Source organism: Equus caballus, chromosome 21, assembly GCF_041296265.1.
Source record: "Equus caballus isolate H_3958 breed thoroughbred chromosome 21, TB-T2T, whole genome shotgun sequence".
NCBI lineage: Eukaryota > Metazoa > Chordata > Mammalia > Perissodactyla > Equidae > Equus > Equus caballus.
This window is the reverse complement of record NC_091704.1, coordinates 41,290,526-41,313,253: the sequence shown is the minus strand read 5'-3', so window position 1 is coordinate 41,313,253 and position 22,728 is coordinate 41,290,526. Positions and strand designations below refer to the sequence as shown.

Here is a 22,728-nt window from a genome sequence, read left to right as displayed (position 1 = left end):
GGCTTTAGAAAAAAAATTTTTTCCCCCTTGGTTTCAATGTGCTGGGAGCTAAATTATATTTATTGCACAATGATAATACATTTTTCCGTTTTTAAAGCAGAGACATCCACATGTGTACATTAGAATGTGTGACCATTGGGCAGAAACACAGTTTTTACTGAGGTGACATAAATGTGTTGAGTGTAATTTCCATTTGGCTTTCTTAAAGTGATAGAAACAGTTTAAAAAAAATTTATTAGTAGTAATTTCATGGACTCCCTTAGCGTCCAAGGATCTCAAGTTGGAAACCACAATCTCATTCCATATCTGCTTCTAAATGAATCTCAAAAGGTCCTTGGGTCTTAGACACTACAATGAAATCGCAGGGCTTCCGCTTGCTACACATGCCCTTGCTGGAGATAATTGGAATCACTGAGTAAGGAGAACTGGGAGATGACTGTCAGTTGCACGCCCCTTGGTTTTAGGTGTCTTGCTTTCTGCTACGTCCTAACATCTAGGATTGTGCCTACCACATATTAGGCTTCCATAGATAATGTAAATTACATGTATTAATAGATAAATAAATGAATACAAATGGGGAAAATGATGTCCAGGAAGGAGAAGTGATGCTCCCAAGGTCACAGGGTCAGAGGCAGGGGGGGCATCAGATTTCAGCTCTCTTCACGGCTGGTTCTGTGCCATTTTCATTACAGTATTTTCAGATGAGCTCTTTTATAATGAAAGAGAAAAATTTCTCTGTCGAGTGGTTCTGGGGCAGTTTGTGGGGGTGACGTAAGTCTGGCTATCCCTTTAAAGTAATAAGGATTCCTGTGGCTCAGATCTGTTTACAATCACATGGAACTATTTAGGGCCCACTTGATCACATTACAGCACTTCATTGAAGGGAAGATTCAATACAATCCCTTTCTCTTTTGCAGTTCCCAAAATCTGTGTATACCACCTCCTACCATTCTTTTTAACCACACTCTTGACTGTCTACATTCACGGAAGACTTTTGAAACTGCCTTATTATCTCCCTCCCCACTCAAACTCCAGCCCTTACTTTAGTTATTTCAGTATTCCCATAGACACTACCCTGCCTCACTCATTCATGATTTCATCACTTCTATCAACATTTATCTGAATTCCATTCAACCCACTACCCTACCCAGCTTCATACCAACACCCATATGGCTTTACCTTTGAAAATGTCAATATCCTACTCTCTGACTACAACTTCCAATTCTTCCAGCTACCTCACTCTCATACTGTCAATATCTCCTTTCTTTGGCTTTATTGAGACATCCAGCTCCTTGATCTCTCCATTTTCCTCCAGATTAATACCCTCCTGCTGGCCTCTCTTCCTTTTATACTCTGTCTGGACTCCTGCCCATTAATGAACTCCTCTCCCAAGCTCAGCTCCCTCCCACCTCTTCCACCCTTTGTACCAACATGTACAAAGTCTCATGTTGGGATCAGTCCTACCAATTCAGTTTTCCACTGCTTTGCCTAAATCCAGCCGGACGCTCATCTCTGTTTATTTGTCTTTTCTTCAGTCTTTGGTCAAATTCTGCCCCCCCTTTCTCTTAATGGCTCCTTCATCTCTTACTCCACCAAGAAACTCAGCTTCTCTGCATCTCAGTCAATTCTCAGAGGAAGAGGGATCCTGCTTTTATTTAGGTAAATCTGGTACTCTCTACTCACACCTTGACTTTCCAGGATTCTGTTGTATTAGTTCCCTCTCTTACATCCTCAGTTTCTCCATTTTGATTTGTTCCTTCTCATCAGCTTGTGAATATGCTCAAGTATCTTTTACCTTTAAAAATTCTACCCTATTCCTTATTTTTTTTAAATTACTACTACCCTTGTTAGCCAAACTTTTGCAGTCTGTATCAACTTTCTTCCTTTCCTGCATGGTTATGTTCAACCTATTGCAGTCCGTATTTTGCCTTTATTACTCCACTGAAGACCTCCTTATTGCTAAGTTTGATGGAGCTTTTTGGCCGTGATCTTTGTCTCATAGACTCATTTGACCTTATTGGCCATCCCTATGCTTTAAAACTCTCTGTTCCCTTAACTTTTGTGATACAGCGTTTCCTGTCTTCTGCTTCTCTTTTGCTAGCCCCTCTCCGTTGCCCATCATACAAATGCTGGTATTCCTCATGGGGTCTGTCCTCTGCCATCTTCTCTTCTCAGTCTATACTTTCTTTTCTTACCACTCTTAAGATTAAGCCGAACATTCAGAACCGGAAGTCTCAAAGGGTAGTCTGTTGAAGTTCCTTTACCAGAATATTCTGGATTCTTGTTTTGAAAGTATAGATATTGAGAAGCGATTCTTTTCAAAAAGTGCAAAGATTGAGTGTTACTTTCCAGCCTAACAACTTGAAGTACTTCTAGAAGAAATCTCCAGGTGGACTTTGATTTGTCCGTGGTAAGTTGAACTTATGATATCTAAAATCAAACACATAATTCTTACCCTGTCTCTGTCAAGGAAGCTCTTCTTTTTTCCTTATTTTCATTAATGAGTCACCACCTGCCTGGTCCTTCTGATTTCTGTATCTGAGGGTCATCTTTGCTTTTGATTGTATTAATATGTTGACAGGACACAAAGTGTTAAGCAGGCTCATGATGGTTACTTCAGAGTTCTTTCATAGTTACTGGATGATCAGTTGATTCCATTCAGTTTAGGTATAGTTGGCTTCTGAAACTTGGGACTTTGACAAAAAGAAAGTAGTATTTGAGAATGAATCTATATATAGATTTATCAGTTAATGTGTAAACCCAACTAGATATAGTAGGAGATGATGCTTTGCAAATCTTAAATGTTCTCTTTTAAAATTATGTTTTCTAGATCTTCTGCAACTTTATGGCTGGACCCTGAGCCTTATTGCCTAGGAAAGGACGTGGTGGAATAAAGAAGCAATTACCACCTGTCAATCTCAAAGCAGTGGGGACAACATAGGTTATGATGTAGATAACATAAAAAGACTGCCTCTTTGGCTCAAAGAAATTGTGAGAGGGAGACTAGAGGTGGGAGAGGCAAGCCTGGAGATATGAATTCTGAGTAACTCTTTCAGGCCAAATTTCAGAATGGGGCCAGCATGTTAAGTAGGTTGAGGTCAAAGACAGATGTTTCTGTCCTTGTCATCTGAAAATCTGGGAGAACAACTTCCAGACTTTTCCAGTGTGGGGGAAGCCAAATCAGAATAAAAGTGGTTGTCCCATGTAGTTGGGCAGAGAAGGAGGGACTGAATTCACCTTGCTAGGTTATTTGGCTGTCATGTGCCATAGAGAATACCACGAAGTTCTTCTCTGCCCTGATAAGGGGTAGAGGGTTTGCTAGCAGGCTTGCTGGGGGGTTTGCTACATCAAGGACAACATGGCCCTAGAGCTGAGGGCAGGGATGGAAAGGCACTTATGGTCAGACCTCCCAGGAGTCCAGTGTTAGTGAGGCAAGGTGAGGGCCCAGGCAGCAGAGAGAACCACCAGTCTCTGTAGGATCCCCAACTGTGTGGAGACGAGCAGACACTACATTCTTTGGCCAAAAGCTTTAGCTACAGATACCAACAAAGTATTGACCAGGTAGATGAGGTATATGCCATAGAGGCTGGAAGAACCAGAGGACAGTATAAGACCCTGTCTGAGGATCTAAGCCCCTTCTCAACGCTCCCCTCTATACCCTCTCCCCTCACAAAACTAAACATTATTATGGAGGAGAGCAGGAAGAAGGGAAGACGTTTGAAACACTGGGCACATATCCAAAACAGATAGAGTTACCTATTGAGGGAGTGATAATGACTGGCTGGAGGTTACAGGACCTGACTAAATGTTGGCACCCACAGCCAGAGGAGTGGAGACTCATGAGGAAGATCAGATTGGTTAAAGAAAGAAAGAAAAAAACAGAATGTGGATATATTTTTTCTCTGCGCCCAACTGTCGTGTAAGCACATTTTTGACCCTGTTTAAGAAGTGCATTTGTCTCCTCCAGACATGTTCTACTAATCCTTCTTCTCTAGGGACAGGGCCGGTCGGTAATTATAGATGATTTAAGTCAGGAACTTAGTCCTGTAGCTGGTCCAGCATCATCTCCTTCATCTTTTTTTCTTTGTACTGATTTGTGCTTTTCCCTGTCTTGGGGTTTTGTGCTTATTGTTGATGGGCTGCCAGGCGTCTCTCTGCTCTGTGTTCACCTGGTCAGTTTCCAGTTTCCATAGTTCGAGGGTTTGTGTTTGTCAAATTAAAGGATGAGGAAAGTCATCACCATTGATAGGCTTTTTAAACCCGAAGAACTGAGGAGGAGAAAATTAAAAGGCACGGTGTGTTATCAATACATAGTTTTGAAGCAGTTCTTTAAGAGCATGATACCATTGGATGTTAGATTTTGATGAAACTATACAATGGTATTACTGTTATAAAATGCACACGTGTGAACACCCTTCCTCCTTGACTCTGGAACGTGCACCTAGCCTGCCTTTGAGCAGATGCAGGATGATTTGCTATTTATAATGTAGAAAAAATTGGGAAAACATTACTCACAGCCCATCCTTCATTGTGAGCGGTCTAGGCTTGCATTAAATATACTTACACATGCTGATGGGAAATAACTGAACTAGAATGGACTGAGTGTGAGGTTACATTGATGTGTTGCATTTGTAACAACTAGAAAATTCAAACTTCGAAGTAATGCTTAATTCATCCTGAAGATGAGCTCTGGAAAAGCCAAAGCGGGATCAACTTGTCAACAATCAAAACATTTTTTTCATCCCTTTTTGTGATAAGCATATTATTTATAGGAAGAATAAGAGGAGAGAAGCACCATGAATAGAATAAAATCTTGGTGAATGTAAACTACGCCAGCATAAAGGCAATGGAGCCAGTTTTTGGAGGTAATAGGGTGGTTAAGTGGTTAATTTAAGGTTAAGTGCAAGGACACTGGAGCCCAGGTTGGGACTTCACTTCAGCCACTTACCAGCTATGTGACTTTGGGCAGTTCCTTTAGTCTTTTGTGCCTCTGTGTCTTCTTCTAGAAAATGGCAGTGGTAGGAGCACCTCATGGATTTGATACGAAAATTAAATTGTTTATTGTAACACACTCAGAATAGTGTCTGTCGGGGGGAAAAGCTTGATAGGTGTTTGCTGTCTCTATTCAATGACTTCTGTGGAGCATCCCTGAATCCAGTGTTGTTTTTCAAAGCCGGTAGCGTTGAGCTTACAAAGAAGTAAAATGGAGAATTGCAAGGCACATTAGCTAGGAAGAGCTCAGGAGTTTTACAGTCCTCCCCCTAGTATCCTTCCAACTGAAATGGCACATCCGGTTGAGTTCTAATTAGGTTATGTCAACACTAAAGCCTCATAGGCAGTGCCTTTTAGTTCCCTGCCCCCTTCCAACTTTTATTGTTTCTGGTAATCTTCGTGGTGCTAACACAGAGAAACCTGTCCTCTGCATTCTTTAGCTTCCACCTTCTAGTCAACGTACCTCACCATCAGCTTTGCTGGCTATGCTTCCCATGTACGGGCTTCTCTTCTGCCCTGCGGGTGCCGTGGAGTCAAAGACTGCTGTGATCTGCATTTGGAGGAGGGCCAACTTTGGGTTAAATTATCACTCGGGCATGTGGGAAACACATTGGCTAATCCATCAGCCATTTCCAAGGACCTCGTGCCAGGGCTGGCTTCAAGGGCAGGCGACGCATGCAGTAGCCCAGGGCTTAGGCTTCAGAAAAGCCCCACGCATAGTTTAATGCTCTGTTGTTACCATCTTGAAATTCTTAATTTTATCTTTGGACTTTTGTTTTGAAAGCAAAGTCTGATGGGAAGATGGAGCACGCACGTGAGCAGAGGAAATACGCATTGTGCCCTCACTTCCATGCCACCCCATCTGCACATAATGTTTATATTGTCCTGTGAGCATGAAATTCAGGTGGCTCCATGACGTGTAGGAGTTCAGTGACTCAAAGCAAAAGTGAGTAAAAGGTAAGTGTATTATGTCTATGACTGAGTAAATGACAGCCCTGAGAGGTCACATCGCCCATTTGAACCAGAACTTGCTTTTGACACAAAAAGAAAGACAAATGACCAAGAAACACTATCATATCTTTATTACTAGTGTTACTTACCTGCATTAGCCACCTTATTATGCTGAAAATAATGACATGGAAGGAAAGAAAGAGACAGGCAAAGCATAGTCTCTTTTTTTCCCCATCTTTCTTTACTCATCAGTGAACTAAACGTGGAATGTATGTGTGTTGAGAAGTGAATTAAAATAGTTGAGTTAGTTTTGTGCAGTGTTTCCACTGTTCTGGCAAGAATGAAATACATATTCAAATATATATGCATGTATAAAATACAAATTGTGTTATTTCAGTGATTCCACTTATGAGGTAAAGATGAGTGGTAAAGGGGACCAGCCCTGTGGCCAAGCGGTTAAGTTCATGCACTCTGCTTCGGCAGCCCAGGGTTTCACTGGTTCGGATCCCGGGTGCAGACCTAGCACTGCTCATCAAGGCATGCTGAGGTGGCATCCCACATAGCAGAGCCAGAAGAACCTACAACTAGAATATTCAACTCTGTACTGGGGGTCTTTGGGAAGAAGAAGAAAAAAAAGATTGGCAACAGATGTTAGCTCAGGTGCCAATCTTTAAAAAAAAAAATTAGTGGGAAATTTCAGGCTAATACTATAAAATGTCAATTTTTCTTTACTTAAAATAACATTAAATAGCAAATAAAATGTCATGATAAGGGAAAGCGGTTGCAGAAGAAAAGAAATCAGTTTATACTTTAATGTTTCTAATGGCTATTTTTCCTCCTTTTTTGAACAACGGATCCTCCATTTTTATTTAGCTGTAGGCCCCAGAAATCACCTAACCAGCCATGCCTCTTCCTTAGTTACCTTCACTATAGAAGTTGGTAAAGCTAAAAGCTGGATTTCCCAGCCTCCTTTGCACCCAGAAGTAGCCATGAGCCCAAATTCTGTCCGATGAGACATAGCTGAAATCTACTAGGAAGCTTTGGGGAAAGCTGAAATGCTGGTACAAGGAGCAGATATTGATTGTGCTGCCTTTCCCTTTCTGCTCTCCTTGAACACTAACATATTTGGAGCTACGCAGCCATCTTGTGACCATTAGCCAATAAACGCGAGAATAGAAAGCCAAGAGGCTAAAAGGTTGGAGTGAAAAGCTGAGTCTGTGTCCTTGAGGGCCTTGTTGAGCTGCTGAGCCAACACCAGCAGCCACCAATCTACAATTTTTATGTGAGAAAAATAAGCCCCTACTGGTTTTAGCCTCTGTGAGCCTTTCCATTACTACAGTCAGTTCATTACTAATGGACATGTGGGCTATGAACTGCCTTCCTGTGCCCAGGGTCTTTCATCTAAGGAAGACAACGCCTCCTGCTTCTAGCCCTATCATCTCCACCATCAAGCCTCTAAACCAGTCTCTCAGACCCATGAGGGAGGCAGCGAAGCAAATGTCACATAACCCTTGTTTTCCTCCTCTTTCCTCTCCATTAGCTCCTGGGTTTCAACACTCCTCTTAGCAGCCCCCAAACAAAAGTTTCTATGATGATCAGTCAGCGTAAGTATGTACTAGGTGGAGGCAGCCTCAGACACACCTCAGAAACATCTGCAACTCAGCCTCAGCCCAGTCTGGTCACCATGTCACTTTTAGAATGGCAATAATTTCCCTTTCTTACAATGAAGGTAAAATGATAGTAAATGAAGTCAACCAAAGGAAAAGAGAATTGACAGAAAACACCATGACGAACATCAAGAGAACTCAGTCATGAAGACTTTCAGAGTCAGGTGTTTTTCCCTTTTTTTATGACCACCTTCTCTGTGGTCCCTGTAGAAGCCCAGTTTCTTGGCCACTGAGTAGCCCACACTGTCGTCTCCCTGGAGACTGGCGCTCACATGATTTCAGCACCCAGTGGAGGCTTAGTAATTAAGTAAGTAATTCCAGAGGAGCAAGGGCAAATGAGGGGCTCAGTCCCTCATTAGGTGAGATGACACATGGCTGGCCCTTGTCCATCAGTATTGCTGTAATTAGGACATGTTAACAGGACTGTTGCCGTCTCACAGCCCTGTGTGTGTCCACATTTGGCTTGTGGAACATGAGTCTTAGTTATTTTTAATAGAGGAGAGTTAAAACAATATTTCCCAGCAAGAATCAGGTGTTTTATTTTCTAGCAACCTTCTCCAGCAGTAATAGCTTAAATATTTACCAGGGATTTGGGGGTAGCTCCTATCTTTCACGAGAAGACTTTGTAATGAAGCTGTTCTGGGAATACAGGTCAGAGTCCTCACTCATCAGTTTATTGCAGGGTCAACCAAACTCCTGAGTTAGCGACATCCTCTGTTCTTTCCCCTCCCTGCTTTCAGCACAGGAAAGACACAGAATCATACTTGGTGTGGCTTTCTCTAGACACTATGGTTGGCCTTTTCATGAAGGAGTTTGAAATCACTGACTGAAAAGATCTCCCTACTCCTACGCACCAATTTTACAACAAAATACCATGGAAACCACTCATTTAAGAGTTGAAGCAGACTGCAGCCATTTTAAAGCACGGATGCCATTCTTGGTTGAGATGGAGCAGTAACAGATCCCACCTCACAGGATTACTGTATCAATAGAATGAGTTATGTTGTGTAAATGGTAAAGCACTTCACAAATGCAAGATCATCTTGAGAAAAGCAATACCTTCTCCCTTTGTATTGTCTTTATGTGAGAAGTTTGGGAGCATGCTGGCTGTTAAAGTTCAGCTTTTAGGTTAGATCTATCTGGTGTCTAAAAGAAACCCTCTTGCAGGAATAATAGGATTGCCATAAAAGCTGAACTTGTGGCATACAGGTGTGAATATCACTGCTACTAAAGAGACAATAATAAAGAAGCGGTCTGTTCCCACTTTGCTAGGACACTTCAGTAAGCACCTCCCTCTGCTTGGTCAACAGTAGATCCTACTGCACTGACGTGAAAGTCCTCCCCTTGTACACATGAGCAAGGGTTAACCTCCAGCAAGATCTTGCAGATTAAGCCACACAGAAATAGCACATGGTCTCAATGGTTTAGACACACTGTAGAGCATCTGGATAAGCCAGATAATTTGTGCAACATGTTCTTATCAGCAGCCTTCACCATCTCATCTATGGCTTACCGGAAGCTGCTTTGGTGTGGAGTCTGTTTCTCTACGTTCTACTTATTGTCAGAACGAGACCACGTGTTTCAGTTAAGGAGAAAGGTAAAGCAGTAAAACTGAACATCCCATAACAACAAACACCAGTCAATGACATCCACCCTCCCAAGTTTGTGTTACTCCTTAGAGAAGTCAAGTTTAACACCAAGACTTCTATACTCAAGTAAGGCCTGCCTTGGCGTTATCTTCCCTGTAGAACCAGGTCTTGAAAAGAATGAGAGTCTTGAACTTTTATACTAGGGAAGAGTGGTTAAGATTGTCCTAGTGCTAGATGTCTGATCATTGGCTGCCCATCTCACCCAGAAGCTCTCCTGAGTGGCTTACACCAGCCTGGAGCGGTCCACACTGTTGTGTCTTGGTGAGGTTAAACATGGCTAAACAAAGAATAACGGGAGGCAAAGGGTAAAAGACGTGAACCAAGAATTCACTAATAAATGCTTTTTATACTAGACATCACTTGAAGTTTTTCTTGTACACATCTTAACCATTGGACTCGCATTAAACTCTCAGGAAGGGAGTGTGTGTAGATCTGAGAAAGGAGAATAAGACATTGTAAGATATCAGATAATAATTTACTCATGATCCTATTTCATGGACTTCCACTTTCTCTTCATCTTTGTGACAATCCAGAATGTACTATAACTAACATTCGCTCACTTTAGACTGGTATATTTTATACCTTGACCCTAACACATCAACCCAAAGCAGGGGTCAAATATTAGAATAAACTGATGGTAAACACATGAGATTTTGCCATTTCAGTTTATTGAAATGAGTAAATTTATAGCCTTATCTGCATACAGAAAAGTGCACAAGAAAAAAAGTATGTACAAAACAGTTGTGTGGCTGATCATTACTTTCAAAATTTTTTCTACTTTCAAAAATTCAACTACCTAGAAATAATTACCTCCAGTTTAGCACATTTAGGTATTTGAACACATAAAATACTATTTCAAGTCTGTGTTTATGACGACTGAGTAGGAAGTCAGATGGAAAATTACACCATCCATGATCAGCTATTACCATTGAACACAAAACCACAGGACTTTAGCTAGGACTTCAGCTAGGACTTCTTGGGGCTAATCAATAGAGGTTCATGAGGCCGCCATCTTGTTCAGATCCTGAGCAGTCATCCTCTTCTTCCATGTAAAGGTAACATTGTATGTGGTTGATTAATATCCACACAAACCTGAGCATTAGGGGTCAAGAGACAACATTAAAAACCCCAACATAGAACAAACCTCATTTTGGCAAGAACAAACCCTTCAGAACTGTGCTAACAATAGGACTGAAAATGAACTGGGAAAGTTTCCAAGGTTATGAGGAGAAAAATATTGCAGACATTAGGTTTTTGATAACACCAAATACTTGTTCTACAGCTTTTTTTTCTCTTTTTTTCCATTTATCCTCCTACTAACTATGAGACTGTGGCTTCAAGAAAGTTTTCCAGTTACTTGATAAAGGTCTAGTATGACCCCAAATAAGCACCTAATATGTTTGGCACAATCACGTTTAACTTTGTGATGTGTTGCTCTTCAGAATACAGTCCTTCACTGCTGAGTTGAGTTCAGTTTTTCTTCAACATGTACTGCTCTGCTGGAACTTCAGCTCAAAAGGATGGCCCCCTATTCCACAGAAAGGATAAAGGTTGTGCCCATTTGCAATTCTTGTTACTGGGATTAGCCATTACTGAGAAGGCAGAGAGGTTTCAGATGTGTGAATCATTAGAATTTTTTGCTCCATAAAACTCTGTTGCTTATAAAAAAGAGGTCAACCTGGGAGCAAAACTGACTGAAAAGAGAATCAGAGGGAAAAGGAGAGGAGAGACAAATAATGCTTTTCCTCAATTTGATAGCTAGCAAGAGATTGGAAAAGGATAATCTTGTCCTTGAGAGAAAAATAATCTTCAGAAGGTGAGAAGTTTTATCTTTAAAAAGGTTCTTAGGTGTGTCAGATTCCAAAATGTCTAAGAAGAAGTTAGACTTGCTTCAATTTTACTTTAAAAATTTTCTATAAGTGATGGTCTGAAGCAGGAGTTAAGATTCTGCCCTGTTCTACTACAATCTTCAGGTTTTATGCTCTAAAACAGAACCCCCAAACGATTTTGAACAGTAAGGATTTTCAAATTTATTCAGAATGGTATGATCTAAAGGGTTGTTGTGGCTGCATCTCCCAACCAGAGGGTACATTGGGGAGTGTTCTAGAAGGTTCTAGGGACACAAAAGGCAAGGATTCAAGTAGGAATACTACTTCATTTACATTTAAGCTAGAGAGTTTAGGTTCTTAATTTATTTAAAACCATAGATTCAGTTTAGCTTTAAACAGAAAGTAAAAGGCATTTTACAAGTGGAAGAGGCAGCAAGAAATAAGGCAACAGATAATACGTCAAAGCTAGAACAGGGGCAGCGGGCAAGACTTGTCTGGCTATTAGTTTTGTCCTTGACTACTACGGCCAACCTTTTTGTTCCTCTGGAAAGTCAGCATGCCAAGTTCCTAGAGGAGGAGGAGAAGAAAAAACCTGCGGTTAGAATTTTTGGATTGAATGTCAAGGTATTAAATATGAAGTCATTATTTAAAGTGTCAGAAATAGGATCTCCTAGGGCTGATATGAGAGGATTGAATAAAATAATAAACGTAGAACCTGTACTAAAGTGATTGACACAAGCGCTCGATGATGTCAGCTATTTTCTCCCATGACAGCTCTCTTGCCCTGCCCCAATCTATATGTTTAGCAGGTTGACCAACATTATTCTCCCTTCATGACCTAAAGAAGAAAGGGCCTCCAAGGAGAATTCCAGTCACTTCAATTCAGTGCAAACAATCCTCCTAAACTCCTAGTGTAGTTTATTTCTTTCTATTCCTTCGCAGATGGCGCCCCTGGAGAGGAAGGTGAGAATGAGGCTCTGTTAAGACTTCTAGCCCTTCAATAGATTACACTGCTTTATTAACATTAGAAATCATCTGGCTGCTTGTTAAAATGAAGCTTTTCCTCAGCACTGGAGGGGGATTCCTTAGAGCTGGGATGGGGACCAGGAATTTGCCTTTTCAATAAAGTCACCCAGTTCTCTGAAGCAGATTTTATGGAAAAGCACTTGAAGAAACACTGTAATTGTAGAAGTGGGATGAGGGGAAGGGTCCAAATTGCAAATAAACTCAACCTTATCGTCGGATGTCAGATTTAAGATTGTTATCTATTTAAAATAGTGAAATTCCAGATGGGGCAAGACATGGTTTAGCAGCATTACTTGGGTGGGGTAAGACTGAGAAAAATGGGTTTGGGTTCTTTTCGTTCTTTCTGTTGTTCTCTCCTACCAGCTACATTCTCCCTCCTCTAAACTTCAGACAAGGTTCCTTTCCTCTACTCACTTCGGTCTTTCAAAATCAAAGTTGCTTCCACTCACTGTTGAGAAAGGGTCACACTGAGCCTTTCTAGGGTCTCAGTCTAAGGTGAGTATGCCTAATAACTCACCCAGGGTAAAATCCACTAGAGGGAAGAATCAACCTACAGACTCATCTGAACTTATACCTACTGCTTTAGCAGGAGACATTGGCGGCTGTCATCTTTTGGAATTAATACCATCAGACTATTTCAGACTAACTTTGAGCCTCCTCTCAAGGAAATAAATACTGTTTGGGGAGGCCAAAGAGTTGTGTTAGCTGACCTGTTTGGTGGCTTCAGAAGGTCTTCAGATTTTGAAGGTTTTGTACAAAACCAAGTAATTACTAAGATGTTTTGCAATCACTTCAATATAAAGGTAAAACATCTAGAGAACTATAATGTGTTAGAAGTCCACTTCCATACTGAACTGAAATATCACAAGCACAAGATATGATAGAAATCCATATCCCTATGGATATATGACTGTCTTTTGATATGGATAAGAATTCTTTTCTTAAATGCCCAGCCGAGCCATTATTGAATTAGTTAAGTACAGATTTCCATGTCTATTATTTCTGGATTACAGAGCTTTAATCTCTTCCCAATTCTAAAATTAAAATCTCACCCTCACCCCCTGTGCTACCCTTTTTCACCAAACCTAAGCTTAAGAGGATCTTCTACTCACAGATGTTAGGCAAAAGGATTTCCGAAAGGATCCTTATAAACGTCAGGTGATGTGGGTTGAGGAGAAGCCATCTATGGAGAGAAAACCATCCAGTCAATAAATATAATCATAGTTATAAGAAAAAACCTATAATTAAGACTTCTCAAATTCCTTTAAAAATCACTTAGAAAATCACAGATGAATCAGATATTGTTGGGTCTTCAATGACTTGTGTTTGCCTGCTTGTAATTGATGATGTATATTTATTATTTCCATGAAAACCAAGGTTCAGGTGAATTATGTTTGCCTCCCCAAAATGAGAAGTATCATTTTTATGAGCTAAAGAATCATGGGTGGGAAATCAGGAACTTAAATCTTTGAAAGATTTTTTTTCTTTTTTTTTTTTAAAGATTTTGTTTTTTCCTTTTTCTCCCCAACGCCCCCCGGTACATAGTTGTGTATTCTTCGTTGTGGGTTCTTCTAGTTGGGGCATGTGGGACGCTGCCTCAGTGTGGTCTGATGAGCAGTGCCATGTCCACGCCCAGGATTCGAACCAACGAAACACTGGGCCGCCTGCAGCGGAGTGCGCGAACTTAACCACTTGGCCACGGGGCCAGCCCCCTGAAAGATTTTTTTAAGATAGTATTTCGGCTCAATTTTCTCCCAAGACACTCTCACGAGCCAGGCTATGAGAGATACAAAGGACTTTTTCTATATGATATTCATTTCTCAAGGTCAGGATAGTAGTCCCTGCGAAAATAATCTTTCCCCAGTTTGAGTTGATGTTTACACTGTGATGGTTCTTAATGATAGACCTTATTCAGATGTTCTTTATTGTCAACAAGTTATTATGCAAACAAGGTTAATTCAGGAGGCGCCACGTACTTTGGAGCAATAGCTTCTAATAGTGGATACTTACAGAGGCTTGTGATGAACTGAAAGAATCTTTAGAGAAAGGGTTCTCAAACCCATTGTCAGCAGATTTGGTAACTGGCAGGGCACTTTGTCTGGGAGCTGGCTTTGGTGGTTCTAGAACGTGAAAAACCCCGCATAGTCAGTAGACAAGCTTTCCCCAAATATGGGCACACATCCCCAAGTCAGGCTTATCTTAGAAATTATTTTCCATGCTTTTGAAATTTACGTCAATGGAACAAAAATCACCGCCAAATACTGGGACTCCTTATGATTATTATAGGCAAATTCATCCCCTCTCAGAAGAGGAAGCCATGCATATTTACCTGAACTAGGAGAGAATCAGACTTCCCTCACTCATGGCCATGAGATTATGGCTGAGGCCTTACTACACAGCCCTCCAGGGCCATGACCCATGGAATTTCAACAGTTCTTAGCGGCCCTTTCAAGAATTGTCACAAGAGGGCAGCATTGAGCCAGCCCTTAGAAACAGCTAACTAAGGTAAATAACTCCAGAGGGTAAATGGTTAAGTTGTCTCCATAACCTCTGATTACCAAAAAACCAGAAGTAAGGCTATTGGTGGGGTGGAGGAGGGTACTTCTGAGGGACTCTGTGGGCCCATATGACAGTGGAAATACTTGTTGGTACAGTAGACAGAGAAGTGGGTAACTTACCATTGATCTTTTTCAACAGTTGATTAGCATCAAAGTCATCATGGTCTGCATTCTCCTGAGGAATGCCAACCTTGCTGTTGAAATAATTGGAGAAGGCACTTGAAGTCCCAGAGGAAGTCTGCTCTCCCTTCCTTGCGGGCACAGCAGGTGGCTGCCGTAATTGGAAGTCCTTAAACATTTCTTTCACTTCCTTGACTTCTTTATCCCCAAGTGGGTCCAAGGCAGTGAAGGCGTCACTGGAGATATCCTTTGGAGGGCCAGTTCTGGGAGGTGGTTGAGGAGGAGTGTCCAGGAGAGAGGAGAGCTGGCCAGAGGAAGCAGGAGCTGGAAAAATATTGCTCTGAAAAGGATTCCCCAAAGGGCTTGTTGATGACCAAGTATTGGGTGCTACAGATGCTGATGGGCCCCAAACAACAGGGGCTGGAGGGGGAGTTGAGGCTGCAAAGGATGAAGGCTGGTTCCAACTTGCAACAGCTGGGCTTGTGGTAAAAATGACTGGTTGACAGAATCCTGAAAGCTGACCACCCATCACGGCTCCTGGGACCATTGAAGTGGACTGACTGAAGACTAAAGATGTTGGGCTCCATGGTCCTGCCTGAGAGGGTGTAACTGATACGCCACCTGAAGGAAGCAGGAGAAAGGACTTATCAGGTGACAAGCTTGAAGAGGAAATCTTGAGTTTCAGAAAGCACAATGCTTTGGGGAGCATTTGTAGAGCATCTATGTGACACAAACCTCATTAAGTCTTGAAGCTGACATGGAAGTAAAGGCTCCGAGAGATCAAATCACTCTAAAGATTAATTAGCTAACACAGTATAGCTAGCATTCTGATACTGGTTGCATTTCGAAGCCCTTTCTTTCTACCACATCTTTTTCACTTTCCTCATTAGAAGGGTAATACAGTCGACAAGTAACTAGTAATGAAAAAATGAGCCCTTATCATACACACACTGATATATTTTAAACAGCTAGAACAGAGCCTGTCAATAGCACAAATTTATTTGTTGAGGGAATACATTTACATAGACAAACCATGCTGATTATGAAGTAGTTAATTAAGATAATCCATTGGGCACTCTTCATCATTGATTCGATCTTTTCATTTGGCAGCTGGCTCACGTCTGGAGTCTTACGGAAACCAGCTATGACGCTTGTGCACTAGCCCTCAACATGCTTGCATCCCAAAGAAACCATTTCAAAGTTTCTTTGCTTTTAAATGCTGCCAAGGTTGACACAGCTATATAAAAGGATGATAAAATTTGGTCGATGCTAAGATAGTAAAACTACTTACACTTTTATATATAAAACTTGAGGAAAGGCTGGTTATCCTGGGAGAGCTGTTTCAAATAAAAGGGCTTCCTGCTGTGTGTCACTCACTAAACCTTGCCAGAAGTTGGAACAGAGTATTTAAGAGGAAGGGAAGGAGAGAAAACAATGTCAAGCAAAAAAAAACCTTCCAAGGTACTAACTGCCTGTGTCTGAGCATCTGATCTTTGCGGGGGCAGTGGCTCCATCTCCTGCATCCTTGCCATGTTGATTAGGAATTAGTTAGATCACTAAAATCCATGTCTCTCCACTGTTTGCCCCTCTCATTCCTCACATCTTGTTCTGATATGCAGGGCATCTTCTCTCCTGCCTCTTCCCAAGTGTATTAATGACCTAGTCAAGCCATCACCACTAACAGAAAACCTAAATACAGCCTCAAACCTATTCACGAATGATGCTCTGCTCTCAAAACCTACTTGCTTTGAGCTTTGGAGCAGAGGATTCTTTAGTTATAAAAGTTTTCTAACCAAACTGCAAAAAGGCCTTCCAACTTAGGTTAGGAATGTTTTTGTTTCCAGAGTGAGAAATATTTTGAAAATGATCTTCAGGGGCTGATGTAGCAAGATAGTCTATCTTGCATTTTCTTAGTATTGGAGATAGATGTTGCTTAACTCAACTCTATCAACACGAATGCTAGCCATCTGGCCATGAACACATTTGTGTGCTCACGGAGAGTGGTGGGTTTCAGAAAAGGTCATCTTATCAAATTAACATGCTTATATTTGAGGGGAGGGAACTAGCTACAAGAATATTAATTATTAAAAGTGGGGAAGTCACAGTCTGTTGTTGTAGAGAGTAAAACTCAGGCACACTGGCTCCGAATCTAGCACCCTATCCTCCTGTTCTGTCTCCTTGGCATCAAGGGACAGGACTGTTTTTATTTTAATGTAATGTTAATACAAATACTTCTTTTACAGACACAGAAAATAGGCTGCATTTACACTAAAAATTATGCATATTCCTTTCACAACTAATCAAGGGAAAAGTTCTCTTAGATTCTGTAATACAGGCTTCTAAAAGTGGGTTAGTTTGAACAAAGTTATTGCTAGCCTTTTAAAACAAATTTACTTAAATGTTATTAACCAAAGCCAGAGTCACTGACTAATAATTTACACCAATTGGATGTGCAAATTGAGAAGAATTTTGTCATCTTTCACGTTGGATGACTTGCCTTCCCTCAGGAAAATGTGTGGCTTTAGCCATAGATGGTATTAGTGGGAATGGTGGTAAAAGAGAAAAATATTATATTTGTCAGGAATTAAAGGCTTTCCAGGCATATACTTATGCCAGCCTTCATTCCCATCCACCAGATTCCATGCATGTATTTCTAAGATATTTAAGGCCCTACTGAAGAAAGTAGAGGCAAGAGGTAAGGAAAAAGAGAGTGTGGGCATAAAAAGTTAATTTTATTACTTTCTGATGCTACATTAAAACACAGGGTAGCTAGTCAAAGCTGAAGGCTCAGCTTTCTACAATACCATCTCCCCACCCCCAGTTCTCCAGAGGAAACTGTCCTCCAGCTGGGTCTAGCGGAAGCCAGACCTACAACCTTCCATGGTTTGGCTGAGGATGCCTGCAACTGGACAGGGCCTATACTGTAGAGCTCAGTTTGAGTCCCATGTCCAAACTTGGAAGAATCATCAGTATTCCGCAGTTGTATACCCCAAGGCCTCAACGGGGGCACCTCGCCAAAAAGCTTCACTTCGTCTGAATAAATTAACAGTTATAGGGTCCAGCTGTATTTTCAGGCTGACTTGTTAAATATTGGCTGAAAAAATTCTTCGGGGCATTGATATTAGACTACAAAGCTCTGTAATGTGATCTAGTTGCAGGCACTGCATGCAAGCTCTCTGCCCTTCTGCAAGGAAAAGCCCCAACTTGCTCCACTTGGGAGTGCAGGAAAAATGGCCACGCAGAGAGGGGAAGCCCCCAGAGCCACGAAGTGCTTGGGAGAGTCTCTTGATGGTATAAGTGCAAGCAGAGACCTGGAACAATTTGGCTTCTCACACCTGCATGGATTTCAGCTAGTCAGCAGTTGGGTAACAACCCCACTCTTGCCACCGTACTCCAGATAACGATTAAACAGATTTAATAGGACAGAATCAAAATATTTTCCTTTGCAGGATAACAGCAAAGAAAAAAAAAAAAAGAGTCCTGATAACTGACTCAGCACGAGACAGGGAAAGCCAAGATGCCTGGTCAAATTTTACACAATTGGGAAGAGAGTCCCTCTTCATCAATAGCGCCCCCAACTTCCTCCCAAGATGGAGTCTATTTGGAGCTTGTAGAATTGCCAAGAAGCAGAAAAACAAAGCGAATCCCCAGCAGGACAGCAAAGACTATTGTCGAGGTTTCTGAAGACTGTGCCATGGAGGCAGAAAAGAACTGGAGGCAGTGGGTGAAGAGTGGCAGGGCCAGCCCTCAGCCAGTGGCCATCCCCACTGTCCTGCCACAGAGTGGCTCAGTGGTCCACAAGATCTAATGATAGATTTATGAACGACAGCACCAGCACATCCTGGGTATCTGATAAAATTTCTCTCTTTATCTCTCTGCTCTTTCCAACTTTAGGTTTCTAGTTCTTATCTTCTAAGCTATTAAGACACTCAGCTAGCCAAAATATTGGCAAGGAGTTGCTAAGGCTTAAGTACTCAGATACCGATCAGGATGCCTGTCCCCTACTCACTATGTGCCTAGGAACAGAGCTGGGCTCAGAACCCAGGACTTTTCATTCTATGACTTACACTTGCTTTAGACTTAACTTATATCCCTCTTGGGGTATATATCCCTTTCAAGAGGGATATCAGTTAACAGATGACAGAGCTTCAATCTAGTAATGGCAAATCACATGGAAGACCTGCATATTGCTACTTTTTCCAATAGAGATGATAGACAAGCCTCTCTCATCTCAACCTGTTTCTCTAATGAAGCTGGTCTGAGCTTCAGAATTCCTTACAACTGTTTTCAGTAAGCCATTACCAGTTGGCTCAGGTAAGTGCAATATTGAAAATGGATTTCTTCACACATGCCAACTCAAGGAGCCAAATCTAAGTTCCAAGTCAAGAGTATCAAATGAGGCTGGGCTTGTACAGAAGTAAGAAGTGGGTGAAAGACCTCCCAGGATGCTCAGATCTTATGTGGCTGGGACCTCTATGGATATGAAGTGCCCTCCTGCTATGCATTATCATCTTATGAGTGAAAGTAGCAGAGCCAAACCTAACTTGATCTCTAGGGACCTACCTAGACCCGCAAGGGATCCCACTGGGGTAGAAGCACTTCTTTTGAAGAGATCCAGAGGATTGGTCTGGGTTGCAGATTGTCCGGTAGGTGATGTCTGGCCTGGAGGTTCTGAGACGGGAGGAGCAAAGATGTCTGATGCAAGCAAATCTTTTGCTGGAGACTAACAGGGCAGAGAGGGAGACGGAAGAGTTACTCAGAAACAGTGCAACCCAGCATTAGTCTGTCTCCTACTCTGTACCTCAAATTCAGGAAGCACAGAAAGAAAAACTTTTTCCTGGTACTGATAAACGACTACAAAAACCCAAAAAAACACACGCACAAAGATACAGATCCCTCAATGGACACAATATTGGGTCTTGATGACTGATGCAACAGAGGACTCAAAGTAAAATCTGTTTTGCTTTTTTTACACATTTGTATTTGTCTGGTCTCCTTATCAGCTGAAAGCTTGAAGCTGGGAAAGAAAGGACAACTATAAATAAGTAGCCTAAATAATTTTGATCATTCTACTGGATTTAAATCAGTCTGTATAAAGATGATACAGTTGTCTAATCATTATGCTAGCCTGCATATTCCAATTATATTTTTAAAAAGATACTTATAGATACCACAGTTTAATTGTTTTTGAATGAAGTGGTAACAGTAAATATATGCTTCTTTTAAGACAATGGATTATTTAGTCAGCATTTAATACAGGCGACAAACTCAAGAATTTTACACCACCACCTTGGACATTAACACAATATGAAGGGCATGTGGAGGTGTGTGTTAGTGTGGGGAAGGTACAAAAGGAATCATAAGAACCCTTGCCCTCCCCTCCCAGAACATGATGATCAAACTTACCAGAGGTACAGAAGCATAGCAGCATTAAAAATGGAAAAACTTGTGTTTAGTTAACAATAAGTGACAAGACATGCAAAAGGAAAGCACAGTGTGACAAACACTGCTGAGCGCGAAGCTTAAAAAGGGTGGTGATTAGAGAACGGTATTCCTGGAGAACGATGTGCCTTATCCCACCTTCTATTTTACAGCCACACGGGAAACTACGAGAGCAGCAGGAAAGAGAGCTTACATCACACCACCCTTTGGTACCGAACATGCATTCTGCCAATGGATATGTGGAGAAGACAATTCACCTTAGCAGTCCTTCTGCCTCTTCCTGGTTTGGCACTTTGTGGAGGTGGGATAATGGCTATGGAGTCAGGTGGTGAGGACTGGACAGAGCTTTCCAAGTCCTGCTTTACGCCATTCGGTACAGACAGTCCTTTGGGAGGGCTTCCCACAAAAGGGTTCGGGGAGGATTTGAAATGGAAGCCGTTCTGTTCTCTTTCAGAAACCCCATTTTGAGTTCTCACTGCTGGTTGTGTTTGCGTACTTGAAAGGGGCCATGGGTCTGCCTGAGCTTCCTGTTTGCCAGTCCGGTTAGAGATTTGGTCAAATTGCTGACCAAAGTAATCAACATCCCCATTCAGGGACCCATTACTCAGTGGAGTAGACAAGCTACTCAAATTCTCTTTCTTCTGATCTGGAGATTTGAGAGAATCAAACGAAGAAGGTGTCGATTGATCTGGCTGTGCAAAAGGATCGTCACGGAAAGGATCAGGATTAGGGGTGGGAAAGAAGTTGAGATTGGCAGAAAAGGCATTTTCAGGCAAGAAAGATGCCTGAGGCTTTGGTCGAGGAAGAGAGCAGGAGGTGATGCCATTTGTTAAGAATGAATCATCTCTTAAAGATTTCTGATTGTTGTCGATTTCAGAGTTTAGATCCACTAACAGGATATCTTTGCTTTCCTATCACATTTGGAAAGAAAAAAAAAAAGAAAGTGTTAGTCCATGTTGTGACTTCAAATGAGAAAGCTAACACAAAATGATCAGGATTATCAAAATTGCCATTAGATTTTGGTCTTGACAAACTGGTTGACCATTACCTCCTCCCATCACCTCCCTGAGTGCATTTACCAGTTGTAGAAAAGGTTCTCCCCGTCCCTCCCCCACCCCGTTTCCTTTTATTTAAGTCTCAACTTTATTGGCACTTCATTAAATGAAATCGTACTGTTGTTTATTGTATTCAGATGTCCACTCACCCTTACAGACTGACTGAGTTCCTGATCATCAGTTTCGATTTATGCCTTTGAGAGTCTTAACGGGAATTGATTGCAAGTCATTCTAAGTGATTACCTAAGTATATTGAGCTCAAAAGTAAGAAATGACCTAACTCAGCTTCCTACCTGACTGATGTATAGTCCTTTCTATTATGCCCCCAGAGTTATATAGCATCACCTCTCTAAATAAGTGAATTCATTCACTACTACTTTCATATTTTATAGTTCTGGTTGTAATGAAGTTTCAGGTCAAATATATTTCCCTATAACTGGTCTTTTCTCTGAGGTAGGGGGGAGGCATTTTCCCCTTACATCACAGCCTGTCAGGTACGCCTCTTTAAATATTTAAGGATCTTGTTGATGATGCTAGTCAAGTTGGATCTCTCATCCTCATCATCCTACTCTCTCCTCTGGACATATCCTTTTGTCCATGTCCTTCTAAGAAAGTGATACTTGAAACACTGATATAATCTAACACGAAATATCCCATTAACCTCTCGTATTTGTACATCTTTTCATAACTTAACTTAGAGTTGTCTGTATTGTGACAACAATCATCTATTTAGTGGATAAAGTCAACTAATCTTTAATTTATGTATAAATATAATCTTTATGTGTAAGGTGGAGATGTGGATTTAAGAGTCAATTTGAAAGACAAATCAAATGCATAACTCTACAAATTCTATTCCTTCTCTATCATTTTTCTGGGATGTTAATTACTTGGATTCTCAGTTGTTAGATAAGACATCCTTCTTAGCATAAAAGCAGCAAATTTGATAAATCTGACATGTCTCTATTCAGGTCAATGACATAACTAACAAGGACTCCCCCTGGGATAGAGCTCTGGCAGACATTCCTTATGACCACCTTTGATTCATTAATTACTTAACTATGCTAGCCATACAAGAATATAAACAATAAGAAACGCCTAGCTGAAATGGGAGAAGTGTAGCATTATCTTGAGCAGATTACTAAATATTGTTGATCATTGGGATGAAGCAACCTCAAGGGAATATGAAATTTGCAAACTAGTAAGTAAAAAGGGGGCCTGAATGGGCCTCCTTGGCTGTAAGAAAAAAGAACAAATTCTTGGAAAGTTTAGGTACTAAATCAGACCTAAATAGTATTCTATCTCTTGGCTTCCTTTACAGTAAGGTATAAAAACACAATTTTTAAAAGCTAGGTTTTCACTTTATAACCAGAAGAATTTGTCAGAAGAAAGAGCTTATAATTTAAAAAAAAATTTTTTTAAATCAAAGAAATGGATTGGAA

General features: G+C 41.2%; 1 protein-coding gene and 2 long non-coding RNA genes across 9 annotated transcripts in view; 1 reads left to right on the top strand and 2 right to left on the bottom strand.

The window, feature by feature from the left end:
• The first annotated feature begins 1,431 nt into the window (after positions 1-1,431).
• On the top strand, positions 1,432-22,699 carry LOC138919712 (uncharacterized). Its single transcript, XR_011430130.1, has 3 exons — positions 1,432-2,410; positions 5,777-5,949; positions 20,387-22,699. It is a non-coding gene; the product is annotated as an uncharacterized lncRNA (long non-coding RNA).
• LOC138919713 (uncharacterized) lies at positions 5,037-5,540 on the bottom strand. Its single transcript, XR_011430131.1, has 2 exons — positions 5,456-5,540; positions 5,037-5,187 (listed from the first exon to the last, which is right to left on the bottom strand). It is a non-coding gene; the product is annotated as an uncharacterized lncRNA (long non-coding RNA).
• The window catches only part of DAB2 (DAB adaptor protein 2), a 161,959-nt gene continuing 149,141 nt past the window's right edge, over positions 9,911-22,728 (bottom strand). For all 7 annotated transcript variants that reach the window (XM_023625707.2, XM_023625708.2, XM_023625706.2 and 4 more), the window contains 6 exons: positions 20,492-21,145; positions 19,356-19,515; positions 14,793-15,413; positions 14,125-14,234; positions 13,227-13,297; positions 9,911-11,655 (listed from right to left, as the gene is read on the bottom strand). In XM_023625707.2, coding sequence (XP_023481475.2) covers positions 13,232-13,297; positions 14,125-14,234; positions 14,793-15,413; positions 19,356-19,515; positions 20,492-21,145 — 1,611 coding nt within the window. In that variant the 3' untranslated portion in view covers positions 9,911-11,655; positions 13,227-13,231. The remainder of the gene's footprint in view (positions 11,656-13,226; positions 13,298-14,124; positions 14,235-14,792; positions 15,414-19,355; positions 19,516-20,491; positions 21,146-22,728) is intronic.